Here is a 12,659-nt window from a genome sequence, read left to right on the forward strand (position 1 = left end):
ATAGAAATGCAAAACGTCATATTAACGACTGGATAGATAGCAAACGCCCTCGTGTGTAACTTTGATTTATATTTCAGCAATGCACACACACACACACACACACACACACCACAGGTTAATAGCTGAGTGGCAATGCTGTGTTAATACATCTGAGCATATTAACAATTTAAATGCAATTCACCACCCTAATATCTCGCCTGAAGCCATGTGTCACCAGACCCGTCTTATAGCATGAGCTAATATCTTTTGTGATGTAGCAGAAGGACAGTGGTGGTGGTGTTTGGGAGATAATTTCCCTCTCTGTGCTGCATTAAAACCGCATAGAGATCAGTGACGGAGAACCAGAGGCGTGGTTTTGGGGAGTAGAAGACAATTTGGCACAAGCTGTGCGGATGATTAGTGCAAGGGGGGGGCGGGTGGTGGTGGGTGGAGCTTGTTGCAGATGGAGTGGTTCAGCAGGCGGCTCATCACATCCTTAATGACACAGTTTTAACTTTGTTAAGGCGAAAAGGAGAAAGTCAGTGACAGAGGAGTACATGTAATAAGAAAACCATTGCTAGGAGTTTTTGCAGCTGTTTTTGTTTTCCATGCAAACTCACAAGTCTATCTGTGAATGGGTTGGGTGGCTTTTGGCAAGCATGTTCTTTGACAGAGATGACTCCCTCTGTGTGGACGTCCACTATATTTAGCTTTTCCTTTCAAATCAAAATTCTGATAAGCCAGATGCCATTTTTCTTTACCCATTTTTTGTCACAGTGAAGCAGAAACGACCGCTGTGGTCAGTCAGTTATTCAGGGTCGCTGAGCTGAGGGAGAGTGTGTGTCAGGACTGGAGAAATTGTGCTGAGTAAAGCAGCTTCGGCCTGCAGTCTGTGCTCTACCTGCTGTTTTTCTTAGCAAAGACACTTTTGTGGCTGATGATTTGTTTTTGACTTCTCAAAAAAAGGTACAACAATGCTATTTAATGGTATCACTACATTTAGTTCTTTCAGGTTTCATTCACACTTCCACTTTTTTACCGATTTGCTACATATATAGGAAAGCATTTGGGTCAAAATTACAATGATTTTAACAATTGTTATGTTCTTTTTTTCTTATTTTGTCAAACGAGATACAGCATGCTTCTATATTTAATCTTTGTAAACACTTAACCGACAGCTGGTCTAACATTAATTATTAATATTACAATAACAATGTATGAAATGACAACCATCAGAGATTTACACCCGCAGCTCGCCTCAACCGTAGAGTGAGTTAGAGTTTTAAATGAAAAACACCTTTCACTATACATTACCTGCTCGGTTCCAAATGCGGGAGTATTTTTCATCTAAAAGATGCAGATATTTCCCTCAAGGGTTGGTAGAAACCAGACACTAGCTAGATGTAAAAATCAGTAAATGTAATTAAACAGTTGTTATAGTGTCTAAATTATAATCTTAGAAGGAGCAGATCCGCAAACATGTTTTTTTTACATTGATTTGTTTCTGTTTTGGTTAGTAAAGGAAAACATATCCTGCTGAGAAAAGCTCTAAATGTGTCATTCTGGAGGGCAATTACAAATAACGTGTTTTGATGTTGCATTTAGACGACTTTTTACTATGCCATTTTGAAAAGAAAGCCAGTACTGACCACAAAGACAAGCTGCAAGACATGTTTAGCAGCCTTTTTTCAATCTTCAGCTGTCGCAAGCACATGTTATGTTTTCATGTTTACTTCATTGGGCAGAACATGTAAAAATCATATGATGCAACCATGCTGCGGGGCCGAGTATGTGCTTTTTATTGTTCCGTTGTCAGTCGCGGCACTATAGTGTTTTTGGTGCTTTAGAAACTAGGGAACATTAGGAAAACTCGTAAGCATGTGGAATAAAAAGATGAATTACATTAGTAACAGTTGTTTGGAGCTCTGTGAAGAAATGAAGGCAGAACTTGAAATGTATACATATCTGCTTTTCTCCGGGCTATCCAAGTGGAAAATAGACTAAACTTAGCTTGTCTCTAAATCCGGTTTTGCCTAAAACACATTCATAATTATTCACCATTTTGTAAAATCTAGAAAAAAAAGATTAAGGTATTATTTTTGTAGGCATATTACTCATTACAATGTGAGCTGTGCTGATCCTGATATAAACCATGCTCTTCAACGTGCACATACCCTGGATGACTGCCATACTTGCTTTTCCTCTTCTAGCTAGTGTTTTTTTTACAGTCTATGGTTTTTACCCTACTGGTCCCAAGGGTTATAATAACAGAGAGGGACATTAGCTTTTGAAAGGAGCCAAGCTGCTCTGGGGGTTGCCATTGATCAGTCTTGCAAACGTCTACAAACACACGCACAAACACACACACACACACACACACACACACACACACACACACACACACACACACACACACACACACACACACACACACACACACACACACACACACACACAGACACACACACACACACACACACACACACACACACACACACACACACACACACACACACACACACACACACACACACACACACACACACACACACACACACACACAATATGAGTATAGAGACATTTAATACAGATGTGTTTATGTTATATCAAAGAGGAATTCATGAAGGAAAGACAACATGTACAGTTCTTCCAGACAATACCTTTACCTGTTCTTATGTACCATTTTAAGAATAACTAAGCAGAAATGGGGTGGCAGCAGATGAAAGAGGGGTGGGATGAAGATGTACACATGCAGAAAGCCCAGAGAGAATAGAGAACAGGGCTGAGTAAAAGAGAAGACCGTCATGGTCCAATGTGTGTGCCTCGCTTTCTCTCAATGCAAATTTTCTTGGCAGGCTCTTAAACAGAATTTTTATTTTCTCTGTGTTTACGATTCATAACGAATGGTGCCATCTCAGAGGCCAATGTAATCTAATTATTAACACAAATGCATGGATGTACATGCACTGATGGGCACACACACATGCACTGAGAAACGTACATTGTAGTCTAATTAACTTGGCAAGCAGTCTGAACTGAATATCCATTTCAAAATATGCTCTTTGTGAAAAGAACACGAAGGGCCTTGGGGAAATACTTAAATATTTACTCGTACTAAATCTGTGATGAATATAGGACATCTATATGCACCATGGATAAAAAGTGTCATTTGAAGAACCTTTTTCACTGTTTTAGTTATGTAGGACTGGTATGACAGGGCCATTTCAATCAGATTATAACCAGTACCCATAAAAAAACAAAAAACAGATGTATGTTTATCTCACTGGTACGCCTAATCCATCATGCCAGTAATTGATGAAGGAATGTCTGCCAACACACTCTCTTGGCATTAAATGCACATCTACAAAGGGTGTTTGTTTTTAAAAAGAGCCAACTAAAACATCCACATTAGACATCAGTACATGTTTCATTTATTTACTACAAAAGTATTACAATGTCCCCTTACAATGGCTGTTTATTTTTATAGCAGTAATGTACTGGCTGCTTTATAGAGTCAATAGAACATTGGTATGCCTCAAATGATAAAAAAAATCAAAAAACTGAGGTGTGTTATTTTTGATCAAAGCTACAGACAAAGAACACACTGTTTGACTAAAAACGTTGTTCCACCTTCCTACAGTGTGTGCCTTTACCATATATTATGTAAGCATTGGTCTCTGTCTCCAGCTGGCTTACTGCCCATCGATGTAAATCACACCTAAAGCATTAACATACCAGTATCAGTATCTTAATATGACCCGAGTCATTTGTAAATGTGTTTCTTAGTTAGAGTGGCTTCTGCTGTAATGAATGTCTGTGGCAAAAACCCTTTCGAGGCACCATAGAGATACATGAGCTGACATTTAAGCTGTGAACACTTCCTGGGATCTTGACATACATAAAGGATTTGGGATTTCTCAATTTCCCGTCCAAGTGGAGGCAGAAAACACAACATTAAAAGAGAGTGGAAAAACAGTTAGCCAAAGATACGCTTTCTACCAAAGAGTGGTCCTGCAGAAATAATGGTGATGAAAGTGTAGATTGGTGACATTGTGACTTCTTGCTGGGTGTCCTACAACCAACCAATGGATGTGTGTGTGAGAGAGAAGTGTTGTGAATGACATTTCAAAAGAAGTACCCTGCTGAGACCAAGAGAGCATATTGCAGTGGTTTATGTGCCCCACACACACACACACACACACACACACACACACACACACACACACACACACACACACACACACACACACACACACACACACACACACACACACACACCTGGTTGTTCAGGCAATCTGTCCATCTGCTAGTCTGTCAGCTGCACATCATCTTTACTAAATGAGGTTAACAGCCACTGCTGTGTTAAGAGGGGCCAGGATAACAAGTCCTCATGCCAGGGAGGGACATGGCAGGGGGCTAAGAGAGGGAGAGAGATCTAATCGGTGTGAGAAAGACACAAGGTAAGAGAGGTAGAACACATAAGTGTAGAAATTATCTGATATAGGGCCTGTGATTGAGGATAATGGTTTGCTACCCTGCTGTGCTTGCTGCGCAGAGCTAAGAGCAATGGAGAGCAGAGGAAAAATTGGGCACAGGAATGACTAAGAGAGATTGAGAAAAGGTGGGGTCCTTTATGAAATAGCAGAAGGATGAGTTGAGATGGATGAAGGAAATGATGATGAACTGGAGAGCAAAAATGGATGGGGTGAAAGACAGATTGTAGAGGAAGATGGCCGCCGTTTATGAAATAAAAAGAGGGTTACAGCATAAGTATCGCTGAACTGGAAGCTTTTTTTGTGTATAATTAGTTTTCACACAAGCAACACACACACACACTATGTGCGTAAATGCTATTTGTGTGAGTGTCCTTCTGCAGATGTCATGTGGTGAGTAATGCCTAGTTTAACTGAGTATTTACCAGAGTTTATTGGAGTCTGTGACCCCCTGCCTGACTCACTATCTGGCACATTGGTAATTAATAACATTTTAGCGCAACACAGCCTGAAACCGTTGACATTTTTGGCTAGAGAGTGCGATACACACTGTAGACACACATGCCTTCGCCAAACTGTTTCCCTGTGAGTATTCGTCACAGTCTATCTTTGGTGGATTTCACTCATCAGTCTCTTTTTGCTCCATATTAAATAATTTTGTTATATTAAAAATCATATGATGATAGATTTTAGGGTGTTCTAATACAGTCATCCTATAAGGATATTTTCACCAAACAACAGGGTTAAGTCATGTTTGAGTTTACATTTGAATGTTAGTTTACTACAATATTGCCAACATCATCGGCAGCTTTCTGCACTACTAGAAGCTCAGACAAAGGTTCTTCCTGTTTTTCAATCTGCAAGTAAAAACAGTGGAGGAGGCGAGATAAATGTTTTCTGCCAATGCCTGCTTACTTTTCAATTACCGTACTGATGTTAATTCCATCTCCTACTTCCTGGTGTTAAACTTAGACTATAAAATCAAAAATGATGCACATCTCCATTCAGGTTCATAATGCTCTCTATTGCAAACTAGGGAGGTCTGAAACATTTCCCAAAAATAATTTGAGTGCTCAATGAAAAATTCAACATATTATCCAGCACAAATCTATCAGAAACAGAACCGTTTTGATGGTTGAATAATGGACCCATTGAGATGTATGTTCAGAGTAAACCTACATGAGCTCACATTATGAGCAAAAACAAATACTGCCAGTTTCTATATTGTCAGATGCGAAGTCTGTAGTTTTCTTTAACAAATATAGTTTAATGATATAGTATTTTTTTTATTTAAAAGGTTGAATAAGAGGATCAAAACCACAAGTAGACCTCATAACCACATTATGCATTTCGTCAAAAACACAAATAGCAGCAATCACAACAATTATAATAATTAAGCTGTTTCGGTCAGTGAGGCTTCAGTGCTTAATTTCTTGAGAAACTACAGTTGGGATTTTAAAACCATTAGTGTTGCCTCGCAGGAGTTATTGTTTAAAAGATGTCAAATTAACCTTACAGAGTAATACCTTCAAAAGGCAACAATTAGGCTGTCAATTAAAGTATGCGTATAAAAAAGGAGGCCGTCTTTTGTAGATATTTACCTTTCAAACAGGGCCAAAATAATCACTTATTTATTTAAATTTTACTGCCATCTATTTACGTTAATTTTGTAATCAAGACTCAATTAAATGTTATATTGCTCCAGTAAAGTGCTCACACACCCGCCTCATAGATACGCCCAGCTTAGTGCATCAGCGCTTTTACTAATGCTGAGTCAATTACTACTGCAGATACTGAGCCTTAAAAAGGGCCAGGGGTCTGTGTGCCTGTAGGGGTTGGGGTTAAGGTGTTTACTCCGAGCTGAATATAAGCCAACAAGGTTGTCAAGCCAGAAAATAAAATTACAAGAAAGTCAATTCGGATGTTGCACAGAGAGAGAAGTCAGGAGTTTAAAATGAGACATATCTCAGACAAATCTGAAACTCAAAAGCCCACTAGCAATATTTAAAGGGTGAAACACAAATTTAAGACGAGGGCATACAAGTGTTGCAAGTAATACATGACATACTGTTGATTTGGATATTTGCCTTACAATGAAAGGTGATAAAAATGTCAAACTCAAAAAGGTTTCCCTACATTTACCCAGCTTACTAAATGATTGAATATTAAGGTTTACAAGCACTAATGTAACAGTAAGCAGGTTCATGAGTGGCACAAAGGAAGCCACAGTATCAGCAGAGTCAATACAATTCATCCTCTGGGGGAGAGAAACAAATCGAGACATTTGCTGGCAAACTGATCATTAATTTGTCATTAGTACAAACCTGACATTTGGCCGGCAATCGGCGTTTGAGAAAAGGTCATGTAAAAACCAAAATTGACAGAGATTGGGTCAGAGAAATCTCCGTTCATGTGGATATTTCTTGCATATAAATGAAACTCAAAGGTGCAAAGTCACTAGGAATACCTGTCGGAGAGCCATGGGAATTGAGACCACATGTTTGGCAATCTGTAGTTGATGAGATATCTTAATGTAGACCAAAGTGTTGGACTGATGGACATACATGTGGACAGATCAATGAACCAATATCACCGTCCACTGCTAGTGGATCAAAAATGAAAATCAAACGGCATGAAAGAACCATGAGAGACAGGCACACAATGGGTGAGATATTAGACTGTGCTTTTCACTGAGATTTTAATTGGACTGGGCTTTGCAGGGGTGCTGCTTTGTCTTTTCCTCATTAACGGAGCAAATTAAGAACTTTTCAAATCTCTGTTAGTCTGTTTAACATATTCATACATGTCTTTCAGTTCGGCTTACTTTACTTTTAAATACTCTTTGGACAGAGTCATTGTATTGCTGCTTTAGTTTTCATTGCCACGCAGGGTGCACCCTTTGTTGTATTGTTGGCTGACTCTTTTGTAATGTAAATAGCAGTAACTTCCAACAACTGTGTGTAGAGTAAAACGCACACCAGACTGCGAATATTGCAACCCTCAAACACTCACACAACATGCAAAGTCAACCATAGCTTAAGACACAAATCAGTATACCGTACACTATTGTAGGTGTACACACACACACACACAGTTTACTTGACAAGGCTTATTGTTTGTCCTTGACCTTTTCACGTATTTGATAAAAGGCTGGTATGAAAGGGCCATGTGTTGGCATCACACATCTTCAAATGTATAGTGATTTCTTTCTTCCCTCTCTTAGCTGACTCAAGGGACTTCTGTGCTCGGGGTGGACTTTTTGTTAATTAACCACACAGCTGTCTGATTAAAGTGTGTGTATAGAAATGTGCACACAAAGTGGTAGCTATAGAAAGTAAATGAATGGTCTTCTTACATCTACCCTTCATTAGTGTTAAAGCTAATTCTCACTTGGAATTGGAATAGCATGCAATCAAATCTGTGTGTTCTCATACAAGCATTGCCTGTATTTCTCTCGTTCAAAGGACCAAGTTACCATTTGACTCCCTGTGTATTGCAGAATGGATACAGAATACTAAACATGCACGTTATCTACAGATCCTCCAAGTGAAGTATAGCAACAGTTTTCACCTATGTGAAACGGTGAAGAAATGTTAGACTTTGGCAGTGTTTTTTAATTGTTGTCATATTATTATTGTTTCTAAAACCAGGCAATTTTTCTTTCCCCATACTTGTTTATGTTAGATACTATACCACATGTTGGATTAAACACTAGCATAAATAAACGTGGTGTACTAAACAGAGTCTCTGTGTCTGTTTCTCAGTGCACGTGAAGGCAGGGACGTGTGAGGTGATCGCTGCCCATCGCTGCTGCAACAAGAACAAGATTGAAGAGAGGTCTCAGACTGTCAAATGTTCCTGCTTCCCTGGACAGGTCGCTGGCACCACCCGGGCCATGCCGTCCTGTGTTGACTGTAAGTATTACTGTTTTAGTGTTTGTGCTAATTTTGTATGTAGCTTCCGCAGTTGGAACCACACTAGCGATTCATTGGTGTCTTAAAATGCTAATGAATTTATATTTGTATGATAATGCAGTACAGCATTAATTCAGGAAAAGCACTCAAGTTGTGCATTATTGTTGCCTTCTAGATAAACCGTATAAAGCCAAAACAAAAGTCAGAGATGTGGGTGCATTGATACAGAAATACAGAGTTTTTTAAGTTCATTTTCTGCCAAAAGTCATTATTTGCTATAAATGGTCAATTCCCTCTGTGTCTCATTTAAACATAATGTATAGTCTCAGGCCGGTCCTGATGTAATAATCCTCACAAATGTGGCACTCTAAAACATTTTTCAAGTTTTATTATGAGTTCCTGCATAAAATACTTCATTACTTTATACCTTATAATATATGTGTTCTGGTTTGTGTTCCTTCCTACCAATTACTATTGAAATATAAATAAAGTAGACTTTAATTTGATGTCATATGACGGATATGTCAATACCCTCTTGGCAGTGTAATCTTTGCCAAAGTACTGTAGATGTCCTTGGAAGTGAATGGAACATCGTTTCTGGCTTTGTCAATTACATTTTTGTGATGAATTCAGAGGAATTACAAAGATGATGGATGGCATGAGGTTACGTTGCACACGCAAGCAATTTAAAAATAACTAAATTCCTACTTCGGCTAATACCCGCAGTAGAGTAAAGGAAACAGAAATCTGAACTATTCTGAAAAAGAAAAGCAATCATTGCTTCACAACCAAGCAAAAATAATTCCACTTACACATTGAAAATAACACATTTGAATATAACATAGCAAAGGCAGAACAGGGTAAATGCTCCAGTAGGAGGAATTCAGGTGTTTCTGCTATTATGCGAGGCACTTCAGTCAATGTAATGTGAACAAAAAACGACTCCCCAACATGAATATTACAAACTGCAGAAAGTGTTATCTTTCTGTAGCTGCTTTGTTGACAATGAGAGAAAGGCTGATTCTGGGCTTTAACACATAAATGAATTTTGTTTTTCCGTAGTGCTGATTATTCCAGGCTAGAAAATGCACCGAAACTGTAAACCCAAAAAAAATCCCTCTGGCTACTCTTCGTGTTTCCACAACATCTGTATCCTACTCCCCCTGCAGCAATGACGAGTGGCACTTAAAAGAAACCACAGACTCAAGAATCAGCTGCTCTCTTGTTTCTTGCCTTTGCATTTTGCGTTATAACTCTAAAACAGACAGACAAATATAAATAGCTTGTGGAGATAGAGATAATCCTCAATGCTTTGTATACTTTTGAATAGTTTAACCTGTAACACAGCATCATGCCTCATATACCGATCTGTTTGGATTTAAAATCTTGATCTAATCATAATCCCTGGCAAATAAAGCTATCAGAAAAATGTAGTAGAGTTGAAGTTTGAGATAGCATAAAATGAAAATACTCAAGTAAATTAGAAGTAACTCTAAATACTCCAAAACAGCAAGAATGGTAGTTGAGAGAAGTGTTCAAAGTTACCCCTGCACCACTGATGATTATTGGTAGTATCAGGAAATCACTTTGTATAAAATACCACTTCAATAAATTGTGAATGCTTACGGCTCTTTCCATTTGAAAATGGTTTGTCGACTATACAAATGTCAAAGTGCTTGCGGGTATGACATCAACATAGAGCTGACATTAATTCAGACCACATAGTGATTACTTGATGAAAGTTTGCCTGAGCTTTGTATACTGGGAGTTCCCTGATCAAAGCGGCTACCGTCTGAAATATCTGGTTACTAAGAAATCCTTTGAAAATTCCTCAGACACTACAACGCTTAACTAAAGCATCACTAATTCCCTGGGAATGATGTCACTGAATACAGGCCTCTTTTCCAGCTGACCAAGTATGTCACTACTAAGTTGGAGGGACAATTATAAGAACCTTACATGCTAAACATTAAATTACCCCATAACTGACTCTGAAAAATACCTAATACTTTAAGATTGACATGTAAAGAAAGGCTTTTCATGAGAACATTCAGTTAGCTTTTACTGTGGTGACTGCTCTTTTGTGACTTTTTTCTTTGTGATAATATTTAATCATATTCTTCTTCTTGATGTGCCTGGTCTTTTTAAGCCTTTTCTTTTCTGTGCTTGATCAATTTATTTTTATGCTGTGAACAAATCTATTGTGACCCCTCAAAGATCATAATTATTCCTGCTGTCTCACTCAAATCTTGGCTGCAGATATTTTCTTTATACCACCACAGTAATTACAAAAATGTAAATGGTCCCTTATATGATGATCACATTTACATGAATGTAGTGCCCATGCATACAGTAATGACAGCCCTCTCCAAAGAGAGCATAGTTCATTTTTCTCTATTAATGAAAGGTTCTCAAAATATTTTCACCCGGAGAATATGAGTGAAACATTGGGAATGATCTCAATATTGATGTTAAATAACATTAAGAATAGAGGCTAGCCCTGAAATTAGTTACGGTACCCATACATATAAAGAGATGAAAGATATTCTCGTACAGTGTTTGTATTTCCTTTATTACCAAAGTGTGGTGGATGAAAACAAAAATGCTATATTTCCATGCTATAAGTTTTCCACATCAGTTTTAGTGGTTTGGACTCTTCTACATTATCTTTGTGCAGCCTCTTCTTCTGAAATGGCTAAATTGCACCCAATTGGAGACTAAGTCCAACAAACTGTTTAACTTGATGCAGCCAACTCCTATTTTTCTATTTAAATGTATCTAAAAATGTACACAGAAACTTTTTGAGGCAAAGCTTGGTGTCAAAATTCACAAACCAAGAGACAGCAGACACAAAGGTATAGAATAAAACACACCCACAAACACACAGTCACGTCTTTACCATACTAAATATCTTCCACCCTCCTCTCTGTTCCACACAGCTTCCATTGTGGCCCAGAAGTGGTGGTGTCAGATGCACCCGTGTAATGATGGTGAGGAGTGTAAGGTTCTGCCAGACCTCACAGGATGGAGCTGCAGCACAGGCAACAAAGTCAAGACCACAAAGGTTGGTGTTCACACAATCTCTCTCTCAGAACAAACTCCCCTCTCATCCCCATACATGCACACATGATCAGACCCACCGCCGAGTGACCCACTTCCACCTCCGCTGTGTTATATCCTCGTCCTCTATCTTCCTGCTTTTTCATTTGTTTCCATCCCCATCATATCATTCTTTTTCTCACCCAATTTCTCTGTCTTTATGGTCTCCTCCCACCTATCTTGGATCAAACATCAAAGAGTCTCTAACGAAAACAAGGCCAACAGGAACAAGGCAAATAACACACAGATACACACACACGGGGGGAGAGAACATCACATTCCCTTCATTCCCACTTGCCCTGCGTCTGACTGGCAGACCATCTGACTCGATGCAAAAACAACTCCCCACAGTGTGTAGACTAAAGTGGTAATTGTGAGTGCGTGTGTCCTCTTTCCTTCAACTTTAATGAACTGTCCATGTGTCTTTATAGGTGTGTGTGTGTGTGTGTAGGTTTGGGTGTACATTATATATCTCTCTGCGCAGACCCGACACCTGTTGGCTCCTCTTCGGTGGCTTGACCTGAGCAGACTCCTAGCTGTCTGTTATAGGAGGGAATTTGTGCGAGACTCACCTCATGTCACTGTATGCTTCTGGATCTAACCTCCATCCTTCTTTCTGCCTTCTCATCTTCCATTATTCATGGCTGGGTGCAGACCGTTGTTTTCAGCCTAAATAATTGATTGAAGGAGTGGCCAAAGTAGGGAGAGTGCATCTCTGGATGGATAAGTAAAGGGTGAGACGCATGTGGGCAGGTATCTCCTCCTCACTCTCTCTTTCTTTAAAACATTTAGAGACCGTCTCCTATACACCTGTCTGATTAAGAATTCCTTCGCTACTGTTTCCTCAGCTCACCTCTCACCTTGCAAAGTGGATCTCACACCCTCAAGTTGCACTCTCCTTCTCAACAGCCCCTCCTCTTATTCTCACCCTGAAATACTTTTCTGCTGTGCTGACCCAACTCAAACAATCGGTGAGGCTGTTCATAAGTGCAGCTGAACTTCCCGAATTCCCTGCTCATTTAACAGCAAGATAAAGAGACAATGAGATAGAAATAGAAAATGACAGAGTGGTCTTTGAAACGGGCATAATTGAAAATAAATACACACAAGGGTTGATCAGATAGGAAATGATGTAAGTTCTGAATATGCGAGTGCTGTTCAGACGTTGTTTCAT

At 39.1% G+C, this 12,659-nt stretch overlaps 1 protein-coding gene across 1 annotated transcript in view; it reads left to right on the forward strand.

The window, feature by feature from the left end:
* The window catches only part of LOC104941571 (protein FAM19A2-like), a 67,657-nt gene that overhangs the window by 51,722 nt on the left and 3,276 nt on the right, over nt 1–12,659 (forward strand). The window contains exons 3-4 of the mRNA XM_010766691.1: nt 8,237–8,386; nt 11,326–11,450. Of these exons, the coding sequence (XP_010764993.1) occupies nt 8,237–8,386; nt 11,326–11,450 (275 nt within the window). The remainder of the gene's footprint in view (nt 1–8,236; nt 8,387–11,325; nt 11,451–12,659) is intronic.

The sequence above is a fragment of the Notothenia coriiceps genome, unplaced genomic scaffold (genome assembly GCF_000735185.1).
Source record: "Notothenia coriiceps isolate Sejong01 unplaced genomic scaffold, NC01 NC01_scaffold00003521, whole genome shotgun sequence".
In the NCBI taxonomy this organism is placed as follows: Eukaryota; Metazoa; Chordata; class Actinopteri; order Perciformes; family Nototheniidae; genus Notothenia; species Notothenia coriiceps.